At 46.6% G+C, this 23,886-nt stretch overlaps 1 protein-coding gene across 2 annotated transcripts in view; it reads left to right on the top strand.

Moving 5' to 3' along the window:
- The window catches only part of grm8b (glutamate receptor, metabotropic 8b), a 93,450-nt gene extending 73,954 nt beyond the window's left edge, over positions 1-19,496 (top strand). For both annotated transcript variants that reach the window (XM_037107980.1, XM_037107979.1), the window contains exons 8-11: positions 5,392-5,531; positions 6,588-7,523; positions 16,594-16,840; positions 18,885-19,496. In XM_037107980.1, the coding sequence (XP_036963875.1) occupies positions 5,392-5,531; positions 6,588-7,523; positions 16,594-16,840; positions 18,885-18,934 (1,373 nt within the window). In that variant the 3' untranslated portion in view covers positions 18,935-19,496. The remainder of the gene's footprint in view (positions 1-5,391; positions 5,532-6,587; positions 7,524-16,593; positions 16,841-18,884) is intronic.
- The last annotated feature ends 4,390 nt before the right edge of the window (positions 19,497-23,886 follow it).

Raw genomic sequence — 23,886 nt, 5'->3', positions numbered from 1 at the left:
AACCAACAGGAAATTCAACGTAAACAAATGGAAAACTGCAACATAAAGAAATTCTCAGCTTCTAATTTATTCTCTCTGGTTTTGACTTATTTTCTTGTCAGAAAAATATAAGAAAATGTACAGAGAAATGACACTAAACACTCCTTGATCATTTTTTGTGTAATGATGAAGTTTTGATTTTAGAACATTTTTCAGTCATTTAACTGCTCAGTTGTGAAGCAAACATCTCCAGTATGTTCCTGCTTCTCTTTAGTTGAACTAATCCTCGCCACCTACAGAGGAATCGACGGGTCTGTGGGTTACGACGGGCTGACGGCGGCTTTAATTCGTCATATAGTCTCAGCGATGAACTGAAGAAGATGATAACGAGTTAATCTGCAGCCTCAGATCGTTTCCTCAGGCTTCCGAGCGCTGCAGCGGCACACGTGCATCATCACTGAATCCTGGCTCAGCAGCATTTGGCTCATGTGTGATTTTTGCCTGATTGAGCTTATTAAGGCCTCCACACACACACACACACACACACACACACGCACACACACGCGCACACACACACACACGGTCATGTCATGCTTCGTTTGGGGCTTTCCTGTGTGAATCTGTGAACAGCATGCTCCGCTGGACCTTCACATACATCAAACGTTGACATAAATCAAACTCTGGCTGCCTTTCTGTTTCTTTATGCTTCACTTCACCGAACGCGGGGCAGCGAGGTTACCCATAATTCCGTGTATGACACGCAGAGAATCCAGCACGAAGCGGGCCTCTGCTGCGGCGGCGGCCGCGGCCGGGGGGGCTAATCGCTAACTCACCCGTGTGCTCCTCGCCTGTGCGCTTATTTTTAGAGGAGCGTCGCTGAGGCTAATTGAGACGCTTGTGCTAATGTTAGCGTCCGCTGTGCTGAAGCCATCTTAGAGTCCTGCTCGAACACGATCAGCAGAGCGAGGGAGAGGAGTGGGGGAGGAGGGGGCTTCAGGGAGATCCCCCCTGATTCATTTGGACAGTGGATGCTTACTGAGAGGCGATAAAAGCTTGTTGTTGCCATTTTTAAGAGGGATGCAGCGTGACTGACCCTGTGGAGCTGCAGGAAGAGAAAAACCCTTTACAGTCAGATCAGCGATGGGGGAGGAGGAGGGGGAGATACTGTAGGTGAGTGAAGTGATGAATATGTGAAGAGCTCTCCTCCCGCTGTGACTTCACTTCAAATATGCAGCTTTTTATAAACTGCTGAACAAAGCAGGAAGAGGAAACATCCGCAGAGAGCTCAGCGGTTTGTCGCCGCGCCGTGTGAACTTCAGGATTAAAGGAGCAGTTTTCGACATCTGGGGAAAATACAATCTTTCTCTTTCTTGTGACACTTTCAGCTGGATCTCATGTCATATAACCCTCCCGAGACGAAACATCAACGAGTGCATAAACACAACTGTGCATAGAGTACAGTTCGTGGTTTCAGTCGACCAGTCGTCAGCCAGTCAGAGACGAGAACAGACTGTGATTTAACCAATCGCTGCTCGTCAGTGGTGGAACTTCCTTTGCTTTTGTTTTAAATGTAAAAAACCTGATTCTTAAACACTCAATGATCGTAAAAGTGTCAAAATGGATGAGACGAACACATCTGATCGCACGGTTTGTTGGAACATGAAAGTTTTATTTGACATCGGGACGTCAGAGCGAGGAGGGTGTGTGTGTGTGTGTGTGTGTGTGTGTGTGTGTGTGTGTGTGTGTGTGGATGACATGATCCTTAGGAGATGAATAAAACGAGAATATTATCCAGGAGAAAGTTTCTGAGAGATTTTTGACTGGAAGCGTTTGTAGAAGCGTCTTTTCTCTGAGCGGCCGCCTGCTGCTGCAGCCGCTCGCTCCTCGTTGGGAACAATTAAAAAGAGCCTCCGTGGACACAGGCCCTTAAACTGCAATTTCTGACTTGATGGGAACTTGAACAGCCAACATTTTATCGTGGCTTCTGGGCTGACTTTTTCTACTTTTAATTGAAAATAAAACCACTAAACTACTCTCAGGTTATCGGCTGTCTGCAGGGTCTCTTCTCTCCCTCTCACTCTTTTTGAAAAGCTGAAACATAATTTCACAAACCTGCTCCGCAATTTCAGCATGCGTAATCACCCCACCAGCAATCGTGACCTGTCAGGATTCCTGGTGGGCGATGACAGATTTGTAAAAGTGGACGCGAGATGGAGACATCTGACGGGACTGACTGACAGGCGAACGCTTCGAGGTAATTCAGTGTGAAATCAGAAATGATCAAAACTCGGCGAGGTTGAGATCGACAGAACATCTTCACAGTTTAACGATCGGCAAATGAGCCTGAATGGATGTAAAGCTGCAGGATGCAGAGAGCAAAATGCTCAGAGGTTTTTATCACGCCGATGAATAGACGACCTGCCAGGCTGCAGCTCCGACCGTCCGCCAAGGTCTCTCGCTAACAACACATACAGGAGACCTGTTCAGTGAAACTCCGTGGCCTCGCTCAGCTCCGGTCCACACATTTCCTGTCAGCGTGGTGAAGAAGAGCTGCTGCTGCTGCTGCTGCTGCTGTGGGATCCATTGAGAAGGAATGAGTAGATTAATGGAGCGTCGGGTCTCTTTCTGCTCTGATTTGATTCCAAACTGCAGCTGTGACGTCACTGATGGCTGCAATAAAATCACCTTGAACGAGCGCTTCAGTAGTTTAAGTGTTGGAGGACGGTCTCTGTGGAAACAAGCGTAGGTAACGACGACGTGAGAGAATTCTGACTTAAAACAATCTATACAAAATCAGTATGAGATGTTTAAACTGCGTCCTTACAGAGTCGACCAGAGTTTACAGGGTTTAAAACTCTGCGACTCCCCTCCAGGTAGTTAGAACCGAAGAGAACAGGTCCAGTTGCCTACGATACAGAACCTACCATGACCTGGATGACTGAGAACCTTCACCAACATACACATTGTTTGTTTTTGAAGAAATTGATTACGCAAAACTGACCCGAGAACAGCAACAACTTCTCTAAATGAATCTCCTGAGAATGAATCCAAAATGTCAGATTGGATCTGAACAGATCCAAACAGAGAGACGGAATCTTTCTTCATGACAACATCAAATCTGGATACTTCTTGTGTTTTTATATAATTTGGATTCATGTGGAATTAAAATTTGGATAGTGGCTCGTCCATGTTCCCACGGACACACAGACTGTCACTGATTCTCCGTCAAGTTCTGAAGCATCTTTTTCCTGATTTCGAAGCTAATTTATGGACATTTATTCTCAGTGAACATCAGCTATGATTAATGTCTTCCTGTTGTTTTCAGAGTAGCACACCTGTCTCTTCTCCCTCACGTAGCGTCTTTACCTGATGTCTTTCCCTCAGAGACCCTCCTTCTGTCCCCCTGAGGGAGCTGCACCTACACTTTGAAAAACATCCAATCTGGACGGACAGACATCAAAATCCTCAGAATAACAGTGTCTTAATTAGCATGTACTTAACGTAAAGCATGTGTTGTTTGAATCAAATGAGCTAAAACACGTGAAACCATCAGTCTGGTTCTTTACGAGGCTTGAACATCTGTTTTATAGACGGCAGATTGTGTGTTTGTTTGTGTGTTTGCGGGTCGTCTCTACTGTGTTTGTGAGAAAGCTGCAGCTCGTGTCACCGCGGAGATAACGTGGAGCGAGGATGTTAATTCTGTATCAACACGGATTCTCTGAAGTGAAGTGAAGTGAAGTGAAGTGAAGTGAAGTGAAGTGGGGGGATGGAGAGGACGAGGTGTTGGGGGGGTTTCTACAACCTGAGGCGAGCTCTGGTGATTCACAGCCACGCTGATGTGATTTGTGCTGCTTTTATTCATGTTGAAGAAGGAAATCGGGGCAGGATAGAATCAAACCAGCGCCCACGCACTTCAATATAAATCTGTGTTGTTTTCCTGTTGTTGTTCTGCTCTTTAACTCCAATCTGCTGCTCTTCGTCTTTGCTTCAGCGTCTCCGAGCGGATGTTGGAGACTCGGCTCTCCTCGGTGTTAAATTTGCCCCGTAGCGACGAACACAGCGATGCAGCGCCGCTACTGTACGACAGCAGCACAATACAGCTGAACGACTGCATCTGAAAACAAAACGTCGAGTACAGGAGGATTAACTGAACATCCGGAAGCTCAAACACTCCAAAACGTGTTATAATCCAACAAAATGTGATTCGTTATTGTGTCACAGCCATGAATATAGAAACAGATGACATGGAAAGGCAATTTTCAACCTATAAGATAGCTTTTAAGATAGCTTAAAAAAGTAGATTTCGATTTGTGTTGACGTATGTGACGTATCTTCCCCTGTGCAAAGGATTGTGGGTCAGAACAGCCAGGAAAGTGACGGGATGTCGTAGAACTTCCTGGTATTTTTGGCATACTGCACTTCACATGCTTCATGTTGGGATGTGCTAAATATATGAATATATATTTTTTATGGTCTCTGGAAAGCCAGTCAGCTCAAAAAGATTTATAATTTGATTGTTATTTACACCTTTTTAAGCCAAAAGTGTTCAAAAGCGTCCGGTGTGAAGTGGGTCCACGAGCCGGACCGCCCGTCAGGAGTGTAAATAACTTCTTGTCAAATCAATTTGGGATCTCGGGGCTTCTGGAGAATTTAATTCAGCTCTTTGTTTAATTCAGTAACGCGTCGCGAAGCGCCAGAAATGTTTTGTTGACGATGAAAACTCGGCATGGTGGTGAGCAGATAATGACTTTTCAGTTTGTTGCTCCTCTAACTTTTCAAATCCACACGAAATCTTACAAATCATTAAAAACAGAGTCACACATGAGAAAACACGATGTGGGACAATATGTGAAATGTCAGAGTATCAATATTCCTCGTGGTCTCAACGCTGCGGCAGTTTTTACATCACCGCTCAGGAGAAACACTGAAAACATCTGACAGAGGTCGACAGCTGAGATCAAAATGTTTGTGCGCACTGCTTTCATTTGTTTTTCTTTTCTTCTTCTTCTTATTAAAGTGCAGGCTGAGTGTGAACAGTGTCAGACAGCATGTGATTTTAACTTGGCAGGAGGGATTTAGTCAATATGGCAACAAGACGTTTGTGTGGCTGGTTTTTTTTTTGACGAGGCGGCGGGGAAACTGTGAAGAGATGATTCAGACTGAGAAGAAAAAACTCGGAAATAAAAGCTCGCTGCTTTGTTTTTTTTTTAAAAAGACAACACAGGCAGAAACCAAAGACTCAAACAAAAACAACACTGCGATCACACCGAGCGCATCGTCTCATCACTCAGGTGAGGCCTGTGGCGCGGCGAACACACGGCGCGCTTACCTTCAGAAGACGAGGTAGGTTTGTTACCTGGAGACACCTGAGCAACGTCTGAGTCTTCTTCCCGTGTGTCTGTGTCTTCACAGGAAGTGCAGGGACTCCGGTCACCTTTAACGAGAACGGCGACGCCCCCGGACGCTACGACATCTTCCAGTACCAGATCAACAACCGGTCGGCGGCAGAGTACAAGGTCATCGGACACTGGACCAATCAGCTGCATCTGAACGTGAGGAGCAATAATCTTGATTCATTCATTCATTTGTGTTTTTTGGTTCCCCAACGACTCACCGAAACATCGACATGGCAGATTTTACATAGGAAACATTTGTAACATTTGACACAACGCCACAGCGATCGCCATCAGGTGAATGTCTGTCAGCTCGCTCTCGTCTCACCTTCTATCACCCTCCTTCTTCACCTTCTTCTCCAGGTTTCTTCAGTGACCGGAGAAAACAGTGTCTCTTCCTGGGAGACTTGCTTTCGTTTGTGCCTTGATTAAACCCTGCCCAATGGCGAAAAGTGAGATTTCCAGGGAACCGTTAGACGGTTAAACTTAACCTCGTCTTTCTTAACTAACTAAAAGCAGCAGGTTATGAAACTGTTCACTCTCGACTTTGGAAACAGCCAATCAAAAGAACTTCTCAGCTCAAGGTCCTCTTGACTAATTGAAGCAGAAAAGATAAAGATAATTTATTGCTACTCAAGTGCTGCAGTAGATTTGTTCTGCATCAAAAGAAAAACATCAGCAGGACTGAATGTTTCATTTATTGAAAAAAAAAAAAAAAACCCCGCTGATCAGGAGTCAAACTACTTGAAACACACATTTTGCTCCCATTCTTCCAAACATAATCAAGAAAAAGTAATAATGAACAGACATCTTGACCAGCAGGGGGCAGTTCTGTGATCCCTCCAGTGAAACCGGCTCTCTTAACTTTGTAAACTCCTGCAATATTTCCACATTAGTTGTCTCTGTGTGGGAGTCTGTTATTGTGTTGAGGTCGACACCTGGGACTGTTTTCTGTCCACTGACCGAGAGAAAGAGAAAATCAGCTGTGTTTAAATCCACCTCCATGTCTGAGTGTGTGTGTGTGTGTGTGTGTGTGTGTGTGTCGTCAGTTAACGGCGCCTGAAGCATCAGTGCTGTTGCCATGGTTACCTGCTGATTTATTTACTCTGATTTAGAGCGATGGGTTAAACAGACGTGTCGTTGTGTGATGATTGTGCCGTCGCTCGGCTTCTCTGTCTGAAGACGAAGGTGTTGACCGGCCTGGTTCCTCCTCAGGTGGACGGCATGCAGTGGACCACGGGCGACCCCTCGCTGCCGGCCTCCGTGTGCAGCCTGCCCTGCCGGACCGGCGAGAGGAAGAAGGTGGTGAAGGGCGTCCCGTGCTGCTGGCACTGCGAGCGCTGCGAGGGATACCACTACCAGGCCAGCGAGTTCACCTGCGACCTGTGCCCCTACGAGAAGAGACCCAATCAGAACCGCACGGGCTGCCAGCCCATCCCCATCATCAAGCTGGAGTGGCACTCGCCCTGGGCGCTGCTGCCCGTCTTCATCTCCATTCTGGGCATCATCGCCACCACGTTTGTCATCGTCACCTTCGTCCGCTACAACGACACGCCCATTGTTCGCGCCTCGGGGCGGGAGATGAGTTACGTGCTTCTGACGGGCATCTTCCTGTGTTACATCATCACGTTCCCCATGATCGCTGCGCCTGATGTTGCCGTCTGCTCCTTCCGTCGAATCTTCCTGGGCCTCGGCATGTGCTTCAGCAACGCCGCCCTGCTCACCAAGACCAACCGCATCCACCGCATCTTCGAGCAGGGCAAGAAGGCGGTGACGGCGCCGCGCTTCATCTCACCTGCCTCCCAGCTGGTCATCACCTTCTCTCTGATCTCAGTCCAGCTGCTCGGTGTCCTCGTGTGGTTCGCCGCCGACCCGCCGCACACCTTTGTGGACTACGGTGAGCAGCGCACGCAGGATCCTGGGAACGCTCGCGGCGTCCTCAAGTGCGACATCTCCGACCTGTCGCTCATCTGCTCGCTGGGATACAGCATCCTCTTGATGGTCACATGCACTGTTTACGCCATCAAGACGCGCGGCGTGCCAGAGACCTTCAACGAGGCCAAACCCATTGGATTTACTATGTACACGACCTGCATCATCTGGCTCGCCTTCATCCCCATCTTCTTCGGCACGGCCCAGTCGGCAGAGCGGGTGAGTGTTCCTCTCTGATGAATAACGTACTGGCGTGGTTTAATGTAACGCTCTGCCTCGCAGCAGAGTTTATTAATGGAGACATTAACGCTGTCAGCAGCATCTGCATTTACTCACGCACATGCATGTTTTCGTAAGACGCTAACAACAGCGTGATGAGTTTGAGAAACTTACATAGACGTTCCAGTTAAAAGAGCCCAGTGAGGCTCCGTTACTGGTAGGTTTTGTGAACTGACCACGCCCGCTGTGTGTGTGGTGCTCAATCACCCTTTAACACACACTCAGACACAACAATGCCAGCAGGCGGCGAGCTGATACATGCGATGCTGAGCTCATTATCAAAGACAAGGTCAACTTGACAGGGATTGTACAGGAGCTCTAAACGGTCACGAGTCAAACTTATTATTTCCTCCGATATGTTTTTTTCCCCGAGACAACAAGCTAATCAATCATCATCATCAATCAAAGCAACCCATATCCACTTTTTATGAATTTTTGCTGTTAATATTGGGAACATTTTCAGCTTGGATGCCATTTCTTTGCTGGCGCGTCTCTGCTGAGCTGACAGACATGAAGCTGTAAGACATAAGAGGGAAGAGCGTGTTGTTGTTGATGTCTCAGGAGCTAACTAGCTAACTAGCTAACTCGCTAACATAACGTTGTTATTGCTGATTAGTTTAACAGTATATGAGGCCTGAAATATAATTTAGGTAATAACTTATTTGCTGCACTTGGCACCTCTCCTGTAACATCTGCGCAGGGCTGAAGCGTTGGTTGCTATAAATCCCTGCTAATGTTAGCGTCTTGTAGCAGAGCACTTTTACTCGTGGACTTCACCGCAGACGAAGACGCCATATTGAAAATGTCCGGCCGAAACATCAACACCGGCGATGCTGACTGATGACGTATGAGGGTCTTGAGGGGTTTGTCACATTTCATAACCACTGCTCGCTGTAACGCCGTTCTGAGGGGGGGTCGGGGGTAAATCTTGTAAATGGGCCTCACTGTAGGCCACACTCTGTTCTGACTGACTGATTGATGATTGATTAGTTTCCGATCACCACAGGCGCAGCCCGGTCTGCTCTGCAGCCTCTCGACACAAAACTAATTAGAGCAGAATTAAATTTAGCACATTCAGACAACAGTTTTTGGGTTGAGTTTGCAGTAAGGGAGCTGCCAGATGGAGGATTTTGCTCATTATCGTGTCTGCGGGGAGATCTGGAGGACAGGTGGAGCGATTCGCTGAGATCTCCTCTAAATATAGTTTATCAGTCTTTTTCTGTTGCTACTGTTCGGTTACTAAGGATCTGAAGGGTTGTTTAGGATGTGAACAGGGAACGCTCTGCACGGCTGACAGCGACACTTTGGACGAGAAATCAAACGTTCGAGATTGTGTGAGGGAAATCAGACAACAGCAGCACAAAGGCTTGAAGCAGTTCACTCGAATAATATGGATTGGGAGCAGCTGGTAAGAATCTCATGTACGATGACCCCCCAAAAACACTAACAGGTGCCGTCTGAAGAAGCGGAGAGTACCTGACATGTTCAGGTTTGCTCTGATCTGACAGGGACTAGAAATGTCCGACAGCAGTCTCAGTTTTTACCACGAGTTATTTTTACCCAGAGAAAAAGACTGATGCAGCAGATCTCAGACCGAACACGCAGACACGCTCAGATGAAGATTACATCACCGTCCCCCAAACAGACCGAGGCGTCACGTCAAGCAGACGGCGGCTTCAGAGAACACGAGTCCGCAGGCAGAGGACGATTCTCCTGCAACAAATCTCTGAAACACTGCAACCTGCAGATGTGGAATCAGAAGAATTAGACTTCCAAGATAACTAAACAGAAAAACGGAATGTATTTTAATATTTTTCTAGATGCACTGTTTGATTTAAGACCTCAGAGCATCCACACAGTTAATTGTGGAGCGAGAGAGACACACAACAACCGCCTCAGGCCTTCTTCATCCATTATTCACAGAACGCTGTTGTACATCAACTCTGCTGCTGCTGCTGCAGCTCAATCTGACCAGAGTTTTCTGCTGTAAACATGTGAATAATGTGACAGGTTTCACATAATCAGAACTGAGGTATTGATAAAAACCGCTGCACGTCAGAGTCTACATTTAAAATTTAAATCCGAGTCCGAGTTGATTCATGCAGCAAAATCGTTCGACCACAAACTGTTCTGTGGATGATCTGGTGCAAGAGTGTTTTTTTTTTCTCTGCCGGAGACTTTTAGCTCCGTTTACACACCAGCAGAATTCAAAGCTAGAGAAAGATTGAAGTGATGTCGGAGTTTCTCTTAAAGCTAAATGTCAGACCGCGGGAGGTCAGAGGTCGGCCTGTTCATTTAGCGCTGTTGATCGACTGTCGGTTTGGCCTTTTCTGCGGCTGTAACTCCCACTCAGCCGCTCACAGAATCTCAGCCAGGTTCAGTTTATCTTCAAATAAAATCTGCAGCTGCCGCGGAGGAGAAACACGACCCGGAACATGAAGTGCACTTTGGATTCTGTCGTAGATGCAGATCACATGTTGATATGTGGATTCAGGGGTCGTAATTCTTTCCGTGAGGTGTTATATCGTCCCAGTTGCTCCACACTTTTTGAGACTCTGTGGTGAATTTTTCAGAGAAAACTTTTTTTTTTTTTAACTTCCTGAGCTCTTCGTCTCTCTGTCAGGCTCCTCCGCATTTATTCATCCATCAACTCTTTCTCTCCTCGATGCTTTATATCTTCCGTGGAGGAAAAAAAAAAAACATTTCCTGGAGTTTCATCATCATCATTTCTCTGACATACAGCGACTTTAAGGCTGAAAGTGAAAAATGGTATTTCTGTCAGCGGGCGGCTCTCTGCTCATCAGGTCCAGCTTTGTGGACAATTCAAAGACAAATGTCTGCTTTACATTTTATTCTAAATCACAGGGTCGTAGTTAGCGCAGCAGGAGCTGGTGTCATGCAGGAGGTCTGTGGGTCCTCCTCTTGAAAACTTCATTTCTCGTCTGCATAAAAACCTGGTTCTGTCTTTCAGACTCCAGACAACATTGTTATCTGTCCATATGTCCAGTGGACAGAGAGACTTCTGGGCCAGTATCCGGCCATCGATCGAGATAAATATACCAGAACTGAAGAAAAAAAACATTCAAACCCTCCCTTCTTTCAAAGCTGACAGCGTGCAGAGCGGCTGATTGTTGTTTGTCTGTCAGAAAGTGACGATAACTGTCAGACGCAGCTCCTTCAGGAAGGCGTGTTGGGGGGGTGGTCATTTTTTTTTAATGAATGTCTCACTTTCTTCTTCTTTCCGTCTGGAAGCGGCCCGCTGAGGTAACTGTGTGTTTGATGTGGAGCTGAAGGAAGCGTCACCTCCAGGCTCACACATCACAGATTTTAGTGATGAATATGTTTATGAGAGCGTCGCGTCTGCATGTGGAGCGCAGCGACTGTGATGAAAGAAGCACTTTGAGGGAATTTCGTGAGTTAATGCAGAGTCTGTAGATATAAAAGTTATAGAGGAATATCGTTTTAACATTGCTGGTACTAAGTAAAGTAAAGCCGCTCGTCATTGAGATCAAAGATCAGTTCTTTAACATGAAACTGTAGGAAATGAACTATTATTGATCTCTGAGTCGAGGTCGTGTAGCTGCACATCAGCAGATAATGTAAGCTGTTGTTTTTAAATGGATCAGTCACAAATTCAGCGACTGATCTCCTCGTTATCTTCCGTCACTCCAGCAGCGTGACGTTCATCTGGAGGCAGGCTGATTCCAGGTCTGCTGTCTGGGTTTCGTGCCTCTGTCGTGCTTGAGTTTTGACTCTGCAGCTCGAGAAGAACTGCGTCTGTAAAGTCGGTGAAATCTTCTTTTATAATATCTATATCTATAGTCAGACTCCGGTTAGCTTCTCCTGCTGTTGTTTCTTCACTGTTGCCATCCTCTCTTTGTTTGACTTATGACTTCTGTGCAGTCTTCCTCATTTCATACTTGAGTTGAACTGGTTTTGCACATCCATTTTTGTCGTAGCGCCACCGGAAGTCCTCCCGTATTGACATTGGTACAAAACGTGCCGCGTCTTCCTCCTTCCACGTGCAAACGCAGTTTTATTCACTGAAGTTGATCTGTACTCTCCTCATTCCTCTTCGGTAGGATTATCCCACCAGGTACCAGTTTTGGCGCTTCATGTTAGGTTGATGGAGCTAAATAAGAGATCATTCACTGATAGCACATTGATGGAAAGGTGTTGGAGGCACGAGGACGAGGGGAACGACACACCGATCAGGAAGGAGCGCCTGTGTCATCGTTTCCGTTTCATCCTCTCAGCAGCCTGAACGATCGTGCTGTAAACCTCTTCCTCCTCCTCCTCCTCCTCCTCCTCCCCCTCTGTCGCTCTGTGGGAGTGTAGAGTAACTTAATAAAGATAAAGCTCTTCATTAAAGTGGCTTATTAAAACACAGCTGTGAAACAGAGCGCTTATTGATCCCTGTCCGCGCTGCAGATCTTCATTTTCTACTTGAAGGTTGAACATCCAGTCGATGAAGATGACAGCAGAGCGTTTCTGTCACCTCGCTCAGTGATATTAACCCGTCGTACGCCCGTCGTCACTCAGTCAGCCTCTCGCCGTGTTATTTAAGAAGGCGAATGTCTATTTGTGGGCTGAGATATTCAGCGTGTGAGCACCCGAAGCTCTGTGAAATATTCAGCGTCTGGGCATGAAACGCTTCACAGTCAAATTCATCTCGGACGGATTTAAACCTACAAACGTCACCAACACACAGAGCGCCTTTCTGATTAACACAGTTCATCGATCCGGCCCGATTCAGACCCGCTTTCACCAAAACCCGTCCTGTGTGATCTGAACTTGTGAAGGCACTCAGAGATGTGATAACTAGGACCACGTTCAAAGCCAGTCTGGGCCGCATGTGCCCACAGTCAGGAAGAAGAAGAAGAAGAAGCCACAACTACAGGCAGATATCACACCTACACAGTCTGGTTCTCTGTTACATGCAGACTGTTCTGACCTTTAAATAAAGGTCTGATGATTGTGACCCAAACCACAGCTGACCTGTTGAAAACTTGCCCGACGCTGATGTGCATAAATTAAATTTTAACCAGTCTAAAAAAAGCCCCAAGGATAATTAGACCCCATCTTTAATGTGTTGACCCTGAACTAATCAGCTGATCTTTCAGGTCCGGTTGTGAATCTGGAGCCGGTCGCTCGCTCGCTGACATTTACAGCAGCGGACGCAGCAGTCGACTGTGTGCCGACTCCAGCTGAGGCCAACAGACACACAGAGAAGCCAAAGAATGACTAATAAGCACATCAGAAGTGCTGGGTCCTGAACGCACCACCAGACGCCCGAGGAGGCGTTCCCGTTCACAGGTAGAGGGAGAGGAGTCGGGGCTGCTGGGAGAGAGAGCGGCGCTGCCTCCTTACATAATGAACCGGGCCTCAATATCCAGCCGGAGGATCCCAGACAAGATTAACATGCAGCTTCCGCCCACAGCTGCTCCTCCAGGGACTCTAACTCTCCTGACCTCCGCTGATGAGCTACTTTATCATATTAATATGCTAACGCCGCTATTATTAGTGTTATTATCAGCGCCGACAGCCAACACACTGCCAGGATTTATCTGGGAGGACTGAAATTAGACAGAAATAAGCCTCACACACGTCTCTGAGGTGTAACAAACCAGCACAGATGTGAAACGAAGCAGCTCTGGACTGTTCGTCAGGCTGAAGAGTCGCAGTAATCAGAGTATTTTGGCAAAACCTCATCTGTCTTTGAATCTTTGATTCATATAAACATTAAGTATGGATGAGATTATTTTCTGAAAGTCCTGATCTGTTTGTCAGTTGTTCACAGTACAGTATTCCCTCGCTGAGACGCTGTTGTGATGAACAACATTAAAACCTGCTGTCCATGTTGTCTGACTGCGACCGATTTATTCTGCTTCTCTTTATAAGAACTGTGAGCAGCGATTAGCTTTGCTCCGCCGCTTATCTTCGTTATGAGCCTCAGACTTGTAGAGAGAAAGTCGATAGCAGCCGCGGTGTTATTGCTCGCCATCCATAGCCGTCATTTAAACAGCGTTTTTTTTTTTTTTTCTCTCTCTTTTTCTTTACTCGTGTGAGAGGGGAAAGTTCGCTCCAGGCTGGATGAAGAGAACCGATTATTTTTAGTTTGCAGCAGAGACACAGATGAACAGCAATGTGCAGAATCAAATTATCAACAAAAACTGAAACTTCTGATCCATCTGAATATATCAGACAGCTTCCTTCTGAGCTCTCTGGGGAAAATCTCCCAAAAAGATGAAAACCTGTCCTGCATATTCTGGTGTCGTATGAGCCTGTCTGGTTCCTCCACCTGGTCTCTTCTGGCGTTCAGATTATAGCTGCTCCAGTTTCACTCGGGGCCTCAGCTGCTCTCGGCTCAGACTCCCACAGTCCTGAGCTCTAAACCAGCTGCTTTGATCGGGCGGGGAAGGTGGCGTCCAGGTCGCAGAGACAGAGAGCTGTCGGGTCGCTGGACTCAGCCCTCCATTAACCTCCGCAAACCTTCATAAACTTCCTCTTTCAGAGGATTTAAAGTTTCTCAAACTCTTTTGAAGGGGTGCACCATTCCATAAAATGGAAATATTTTCATTTCAGACACATTTCTCCACAGATACTGTTAAAGTGTGTTCCTGGGCTGGTTTAGAAAAAGGTCCGTCTGGAGGAGGAAACAGCGCTGGCTTGGTTTGCGTTTCTTTAACCCACCTACAGGATGTAAAGCCCCTCGAGGCGAAAGCAATTTTTGAACGGCTGATTTGACGATACTGACAAAAAACTGACGCGACACATTCTCATCTCATCTCGTTCTCCGCTCCACTGTGTTAGCAGGCCGAGGACGATACTCGGATGGGGATCAGGGTGAACGGACCTCCGTTAATGTGACTTTGTTCCACAGAGTGCTGTTCCTCCAACACGTCTCCACTCTCGTCTGACCTTCACACCGGTCGTGGCGATGGTTTTTGTGCAGTAACAGCTTGAGTCGGAGCGACCGCATAAATCACTTCAGAGCTTGTTCTCTCCTCGCAGGCCCACAAATGAGTTTATGCTTCGCTGTCTGTCATACATTTTCATAATGATTCCTTGATGCGTTGCTGGAATCACCAGCGTCGTTGTTTTTTTTGGGCTCTCGGGGGGAAAAACCCGCCATCTGTCGCCTCCTGTTCCTTCCTCTCCTTCCTTTTTTTTCCCCGTCCTGGTGGCTGAGCGGTGCCCCGTCGAGGATTTCCTCCCCTCCCGCCGCCATTGGTTCGACACTCCGTCAGAGGACCATTAACCCAGGTATCGACTTAACGTGGGGGGTGGTTGCCATGGCGACGTGGGTGGTCTCTGGGCAGCGGCGGCGGCGGCTGGGCGGCGTTTGTGTGGGAACGTGTGCACAGGTGTGTTGTGACAGATGCTGGAGGGTGGGAAGAGGAAACAGGTTTGTGCTGCCCGGCTGAGCTCTGCATGCTGTGTGTGTGTGTGTGTGTGTGTGTGTGTGTGTGTGTGTGTGTGTGTGTGTGTGTGTGTGTGTGTGTGATGGAGCGAGCTTGAATAACTCAGTTTCTTGGTGCCGCAGCAGGCGGTTGGTTTTCACCCCCCAAAACGAGTTTTTATCAGGATCAACGGTGGCGACGACGGAGAACGTGAAGGACTTTAATGTTTCCTGTCACGACTGGAAGCACTCGACCTTTTTACCTTCAGTGTCCGCGTGGACGTCTCATTCAGGCTCTGTGGCTTCAGCTTTTTATATGTATTGATTGATAACTGATGTGAATAAAACGTTCACTGTTGCAGAATGAGCGTCACAGTTTCAATATTCAAATAAATCACATCCATCAGACATCAGACGTGAATCTGTTCCCAGTGTTGTGACTGAAGACTTCCACTCTGCTGTTGTCACTCTAAAAAGAAATAGATGAATGACTAGTTAGCCTGATTTATAACTTTAATTCGGAGCTTAGTTTAAAGCTCTGGAGCACGAAGTGAGGAAGACTGCTGCCTCGTCCGGCCTGTTGTCAGGTTCACAGTGCGCCTGACGGCGGATCAGCTTTCTAAATGCCTCCTTCTGTCAGTAAAGACCCGCAGTTACACTCGAGAGGCCTTCACAGCACACCGCAGACAGAGATAACAACACAGAGAATCGATAGTCTCGTACTGGCTCATAAACGCAGCACGGAGCCTAATGATGCGTTCAGGGTCATCTGTCAAGCCGAGATGAGCAGAGCGAGGGAGTCGTGGTGCTTCTCCGCCCTGTTGTTGATCCTGTTTAAAGAGACACAGATTATGAGTTAATGATCGTCCAGCTGATCGCGTGATGGAGCGCCCACAGTTAAACACTCGTACAGCTGAGACTTAAAGGGAAACTCCAACAGTTTCACACGTTAGGAGTACTTTGTGATTATTGTTAAACTTCTGACATTGAAACTTTTAACTTCCTGCAGATGTTTCACATTAAAACTCTTCCAGAAGCTCAAAACAGTGATCGCCCTCCGTCCTGATCAGCTTTTAATGTGGAGATGTGTTGAGGTTTTTTTTTTGCAGTAGCAGTAATAATAATAATAATAATATTTTTTTAAAAAAGCTAAATAAACTGATCGAAACACGTCAGCAAGGATATTATTCACCACTTTGACTTTTCCACCAGTCAGCTGGAGAGACTAAAAAAAACCCTCTGAAGTGACGGCTGGTCTGGAGCCAGAGTATCAGCCTGAGCAGCCGCTAACACGAGCCACTAGACTGATTCCAGCAAATGAAGCGAGCGGAGTCGACCATCTGTTGCTTTAATGAAGGCTGATGGAATTATTGCTGCTGAGTTCAAACCTTCAGATTAACATTTAAGTGCATCTTTCCGGTTTTATCTGCACGCAGTCAAAACTGTCAAAAATCCAATTCGATGACGGATACTTGAGTCATGAGAATCTCAGATCTTCACTTCACAGTAAAAGTTTCTCATAGTTATGGTGATGATTGTTAAAGACGATGTCTTCCTGAATCTCATTGGCTGCCCTGTGACTCCTCCCTCCTCTGTTCACCTCCTCAGATGTACATCCAGACGGCCACGCTGACCGTCTCCCTCAGCCTCAGCGCCTCCGTCTCCCTGGGCATGCTCTACATGCCGAAGGTTTACATCATCATCTTCCACCCCGAGCAGAACGTCCCCAAACGCAAACGCAGCTTCAAGGCCATCGTCACCGCCGCCACCATGACCAGCAAGCTGTCGCAGCTGGCGGCCGAGCGGCCCAACGGCGAGGTGAAGACGGAGCTGTGCGAGGGCGTGGAGGCCAGCGGTGAGTGGGCCGAGGGGCTTCTTACCTTCCACCTTCTCATCAGATCGTATACTTACTTTAGTTATTACACAGCCTACATTTTATACACTGCATGACTTCTTCTGCGTCACACCTTCTGTCAGGTTAATGGGGCTTTTCCGTACACGTCAGGCTCGGCTGCACTCGGTACGTCAGCCCGGCGCGGCAGGGATTTGCATCTCCATGACAACAGAGCTACCTGGTCGATGGTGGGTCTGTAACTACAGACGCACTCGTCCTGAGTGTCTGGGCAGAGGAGCAGGTGTAAATACTCTTCTTCTCCAAAAGCAAAGCTCTGCACATTCAGTGATAAACAGTAAAAAGGTTTTCATCACGAAGCAGCAAAATCAGGAGTTTGTTTTTCAGAAGCACGACTCAACATGACGAAACAGAACTGGATCCGTGTCAGTTGAGAAAGAGTGACAGAACTAGAGTAAAAACTTTTATGTGCAAATTACATCGTTACCTTTCTGACCAAGTGTAGTTCAGGTTTTGGTTCAGATCTGGAACCAGTTCTTTGCGATACGACAGCCAAAGAACTGGCTCACGTCCAGGAAATCCCAGAGTTATTTCATCCATCGACCAGCTAAAACTAGCTAGTGTCGCATGTTCTGACTTATTAGCAGGAGAATAAAAGCAGCAGAGGAGCAGAGGAGCAGTCATGCAGCCAGGAGCAGCTGGAAATCTACGCTGGTTCTGTGGAAAAGCAAAGCGGATCCTAACAGGTCGAACTACAAACCAGCACTTGGGTTTGTTTTTGTTAAAAAGGGCTACATGAGACCAATCACACGACTAGTTCAGGGGTTTTCCTGTTCAGTCGTCAATCATCAAACTTTTAGAGCCTCTGATTTGGAAAGATGGCGTCTAGTCACAGATTTATTGATCCGCTCTATGTCAGATGTTTGTCGGTGGAGCTTACGTGGGTGTTTTAGTTGATTTGATGCAACAATGAGATGAGAATACGTGTCCATGTACCTTTGGCCAAGCTGTGTCAGGCTGTGCTGGATCCACATAAATCTTCCTTACCAGCCTGTACAACCAGGCAGCACGTGATGATGAACCACAAACACCGTTAATCACTCTCCGAACAAAACAAAGATATACTGTAAGACGACCGGTCGCAGTGAGAGTGGAGCCTCTCTGCAGTAATGAGGATGTTACGGGAAGTTGACTCGACTTTGTTAGACGTCACCTGGGACCAGATCTGATGAAGCCAAACTGTTTACAGCTCCGAGTTTCACTTCAAAGCAGCTTCTCGGTCCGTCAGCAGAAAAAGTGGGAGACGTCGGATTGTTTACTCATCAGAGACGTGCTGACTGAACTGATCTGCTTATAATCTAACAAGCTGCAGCTCACATCAGCTTCTACTCTCCCGACCTCTCACAGAGCTGAGCTTCCTCTCCAGTCCTGCAGCGTTCAGTCGGAGAGGAAGATACAGGTACAGGTCAACTAAGTGGGATTAAAACACACAAATGCTTTAAAAAGACGAAGTCCAGAGGGTTAATCTAACATCGTGATTTGAAAGGCGCCCAACCAGAGAGCTCAGTTAGGAGAACATAAACTAACAAGGTAATTAAACTACACTTGAAGTTCTTAACCTGACGCACCAGATGGTCTGCCAAGTCCTCAAGCACAGTGGTTAAGAGAATACTTACCAGCTACACCTCAACCGGGCCAGCAGCTGTCAGTGGTTCCTCAAAGGATGTTGATTGTTCTGATGATTTGGTCGCAAGCAGATAGTGTGGCAAGATGGATTATCATGGTCACAAAATCGTCTTGCAGAATCCTGCTGCGTCACAGTTTGATTAGAAATGTCAAGTAGCGAAAAATGTCCTGAAGGTGCCGCTAGAAATGTCAAGAATCTTAAGAATGTTCAAATGTTCGTTTTGCTACGGAGCCGATCTGCTTTGTGACTCGTAATGACTTCCACTGATCAGAAATCAGCCTCTGACCTCTGAACTAAACCTGACTAAAGTTCAGTGGAGTTGCCATTTTACCGAACCACTGTTTGTTTTTCTCTCCTCAGTGCCGCCGACAAAAAACACCTACGTCAGCTACACCAACCACGCCATGTGAAAAAACATCGCCCTCAACACGAAGACGTCGCGGGACATTTAACTGGAGCTCTGACGCACTCGGAGGAGACGTCGTCAAAGCTGGAGACACAACCGGAGGCGCTCTGAACAACCTGAACGACTGACGAACTGAAGCAACACATGTGGTGTTTTTATGTTTACAGACAGCAGCGAACCGGCTCGACCGAAAGGATCACAAGTCAAAACCATCCGACAGACCGCGGAGACGCAGCAGGATGGTAACCTGGGGAAAAAAAAAACATTTAAACAAGTCTTCAAAATGATGAAATACAAAAAATAAATTGTGGGGACCAACCATATTTGTTGTTATTCTAATTGTACGTTTAAGAAAAAAAAAAAAAAAACTTGTGGTTGTGAAAATTTCTGGTTCTTGTCTCATGTCGTCCGTCCGTCGACCTGCATTATGAGATGAGTCCGTCGCTGTTTTTTCGGCTAATTGAACACGTAGCTTTTGGTTGTGAAATGTCTAAATGCCATGGTTGAATTGAAGCATGCAGTTTTTTATACAAATGATCTATTTATAATAAAGGAATGTTTCACAAGTCGGTGCTGTGGCTCAGTCTGTATAAATGATCTTCCCCTGTGGTAGATCGCTGTTCAGAGTCTGCACAGGGAGTTTTATTTTCGTTCCACCGTCTGACTTCCTGTTTGGATCGACCTGCCCTGTGCAGGATGATGCGACTGTCGAAAATAAACTTCTGGGGGAAAAGAAGTTTCTGTGGTGCTGCTGAATCGCAGAGCCACGATCGGCTCCGGTGGTCGTGCTGCAGCAGAATCACAACACGGATGTTTGCTGGTGCACATGACCGCTGCTGAATCTTAGATTAGAAAGCAGTTAAACCGAATCATTCTGGAGAGATGAAGCCAAATGAAGCAAGTAACCAGAGCAGATGGTCGTCGCTGAAACTCCACCGGAGCGGCTGCACATCTGCAGTCGTCCAGTCGTCCTCGCGAAGGAGACGTGTAGGAACGTGAGTTCTGATTTAACGAGAATAAATATTTTTCATTGTGTGAGTAGAGGATGTTCAGTGGGACGTGACCAGAGAGACTTTGACATGTTTATTCAGAAGATACAGTAACAAACACTTCACCTCCCCGCAGGACAAACAGGAAATGAACATGAACTCCTGGACTCGACCTTTAACATGCAAACCTGAGAGTCTGGCAGGAAACTCAGCACAGTGTGCGCCTCATTACAGACTTTTTTTAAAAAAGGCAGTCGATGTGATCGATACGTGCTGTAGAACAGGAGAGGCCGGATCAATACGAGCTGCCAGAGAGAACTCTTCATGCATGTAATGAATATTTCTGCATCTCCTGGCAGAGAAGAGGAGGACAGGTACAGCCTGAGTGATGAAGCCTGCGGGCGTCCTGCTTTTATTTCCCTCGACGCGGCTCCCGTTTCTCGCTCTCGCAGCCAGCTGAAAGAAAAGAACCTCCATCTTCAGCTCTGAAGCAAAGGCTGAGGATGAAACGGCTCGTCTGGAGTCCTCCGCAGCTTCTGAGGTTTTGTATTTCTGTCTTCAAGACGTCTGTGGTCATTACACTCAAACTGCGTCTTCGGTTCTTAGTGACTGTTATGATGAACTGTTTTAACTCTGGGCTGCATCTGTTGCAACGTGCACACAGACTCAAAATCACGAGGGATCAGACGAAATCATTAGTTTTGCAGGATTAGGAGTTACTACACATGTCAGTTACAACATGTTATATACTGTTGCTTTAGAATAAATTATACTAATTACATGTCAGGTGTTTCTGTATAAGGATGTCTGGTTAACGTCCAACCAGCAGAGAGTCCAGGAAGATACCAACCAACCCGGGTCAAGAAGTAGTCCGTCATGCTGCCCTCACATTAAACAGCAAATCGTCATTCATGTCAAACAATGTTGATTAAATAAATCTCACTCGTCTTCCATCTCTGTCCGTCTCTGATCGAGGCTGCGACATCGTGGTTTTGCAGAAACCTTCAGTCTTTTTGCGACGAGACTGACACTATCTTTATGTTTAACAGACAGATGTGACGGGGGCATTAACTGGTATTTTAAGGTCCAGGACGCCCTGAGAGGAACTTGTGTCTCAGACAGAGGGATTAATGAGTTGATCTGATTGTTGCCGTCCACATTTCAGATGAAGGAGCGGCTGATAAATATTGACGTCGTCGTCCCAAAGCGGCCCATTAACTGCAGGATGACGTCTGTCCTACATCCGTCTGTACCGTCTCCCTGCTGCTGTTCATCCACACTCAGTCTGGTGAATACAGCTTCCTGCTTTTCAGCCACTTTTACACTTTATTTACTTGTGATTGACTTGCAGATGAAAGCTGCAGTTGTACAACATGTACCAGAATCTCTTACTGGTCTCACTGTGTGTTGCTGGATGGGAAGAGTTCTGGTGAGTCACAGTATTAAAAAAAACCAAACTGCAGCTGCTGAAAAAACACTGTTAAGAAAGAGTTCAGAGGTTTGTTTGTCTCGGTGAGATGGAACTAATGTGGTGTTGACCTCTGACCCCGACAGCAGTGAAACACAAGAGGGCCAATTATGTCTCAACACGAAAAACTACAGATTACAGAAAATCAGAGAGGAAGAAAATGAAACACATCAGCTACATGTCAGGACATAACAGAACGGTTGTTGTACGTGTTTTTCTCCCTGTGAAAATCTGCACAAATGTACGATCTCATCAACCGAAGATTTCAGACTTGCTGATGATTTGGAACTGAGATGGTGAACAAATCTTCCATCTTCACTGGCTCAACATTTGAATTCCCCACTTCTTGTTCAACACCTGCAAAAGTGCGAACATGTCCATCAGCCTCAGCTGCAGTTTAGCGCCTGTTATCATACTGCAGCATGCTAACACACTGAGCTAACTTGGTGAAAATGGTAAACCTGCTAAATATCAGCAGTCAGCGTGTTGACGTTAGCATTCATCAGGCTGTAGACTGTCGGCCTTTTGTTTTGATTACATCTGAAATGTTTGGCTGCCGTTGTTTCACAGGCGTTAATGACCGTCTGTCTGCTCATCTTGAACAAAACGACCAAACCACGAACTCCTCCACATGCCGAGCTGAAGTCATCAGCCGTCCGAACGTGACCTGATGTGTTCTGATGCTGTCTCCGGGCGCTGACTGTGCGACTGAGAATACGTAGAGTCAACGCTGATGCTCACAGTGAACCAGCCGAAGACTGAAGCCTTTCTAACACCCTCCAGCAAGTGTGTCACAAAGCCTTAAATGCATCCAGTGGCAATAATCAATAATAATCAGGAGCTCTTCAGTGTGCAAGTTCTCAGCGTTGAGCCTGAGGGAGAAATGTGACAGACCGGTCTGAATCTGTTCCCACAGAGGGAGAATCAGCCGAGCAGCCTGGCAGAACACACTGGCTGTCGTGACTGCCAGGAAGTAATCAGCTCCAGGGTGGACACTGCCAAAGCAATCAACAAAAGGAAAATTAAATTCATGGCAATGAGGTGTCCAAAATAAGAATTTAAATGAAGAGACAGAGCGCTCACCTACATTCCTGATCTAAAGAGGAAGAAAACAAGGCGACGCGAATGTCAGGAATTCTGGCTCTGTAAACATTTGCAGAGAATTGTTATTCTGTGTCCTGTCGGACTGACGTTATTTTTGGAAGGACTGCGTTCATGGCTGCCAGTTTCTGTGAGTCCACCCACACTTTTAAATGCTGCATTGTGTTAAAATATTGTACTGTAAATACAACATGTGCACACAGGAGGAGGGCTGTTAGACGGTGATGTGTTTTGAAGCATCACAGCCTTCAACCATCTTGTTTTTTTTTTTTGTTTTCTTGTGGCTGCATGAGACGAGATGGCGAGTTTGGGAGGATATGATCTCACCGAGCAGCTTGTCAGCGCCCTCAGTTAAACCCGGCTGCTGCTCCTGTCGTTTTTTTAAAAAAAGGAACAACATCCTGAATTAACAGGGGGCGGCTGAGACCATGAACTCATTAGTAAACTGTTAACTGAGGTGATAAATCAAGTGAGAAGTGGGATCATTTTCTCATAAGCTCACACACGAGTGGACTCTGAAACCAGTGAAGTCGCCTCCTGCTGGTTTTCAACATGGCTGTCCTTAATTTAGACCCATGCAGCCGTCACGTCGTCGCGGTCATGTGGTTTTCTACCCTCCATCTGCATGTGTGTCCCGTCTGTACGTAAACTGGAAACCTCTTTACGTCCGTCTCTCCTCTCTGACTGATAACGGTGATTCCAGCAGGTTCAGCGTCTTCCTCTCTGCTGCTTATCTTCAGTAAACCAGTCTGACACTGATGGGGAAATCCTGCAACATCAGCTTAATTGGCTCTTTGACGGACAGACACACTATGGTTTTTTTTTGGGTTTTTTTTCTCATTACGAAGCACTTTCATCCGGCTGCTGTCGGCCGGCCTCCGGGCCAATTACTCTCTGAGAGTTTACATTGTTTCACAGGAATCTGCATTTCAGACACGAGGAGTGAAACGAGGGGCCGCGGATCAATTTAACCCCCCGGTGAGAATAAGGTTATAGTTTTTATACTGAGATGGCAAAATGTTTCAATCTGTGCCGTTGTTATGTGATTAACATCGACTGGTGTCGGCTACAGTTTGACACACGGAGCAGCTGCACAAAGAAACACATCAGATAGTTTCTCCATTACCTCCGGACCGTTAACGAAAGCAGGAACCATCAGATAATTTAAAAAACTGCTGCTCAGACGCTTCATTAATAGATATTAATGTAACGACAGACTGTAAACAGCTCTCGTGTTCAGTACTGAAGTATTTATCGGAGGTTTTCTCTCGTTTTCACAGGATCCTCACCGACATGTGATCAGCTGATTTCACAACTCGTCGGCCCCAAAGAATTCTGACGCACGAAACAAAGGTTATTTTTAACCTCTCGGGCGACGACGGTTCACAGCTCTGCAGA

The sequence above is a fragment of the Acanthopagrus latus genome, chromosome 8, assembly GCF_904848185.1.
Source record: "Acanthopagrus latus isolate v.2019 chromosome 8, fAcaLat1.1, whole genome shotgun sequence".
Taxonomy (NCBI): Eukaryota; Metazoa; Chordata; class Actinopteri; order Spariformes; family Sparidae; genus Acanthopagrus; species Acanthopagrus latus.
This window is presented reverse-complemented; position numbering and strand designations above follow the sequence as displayed.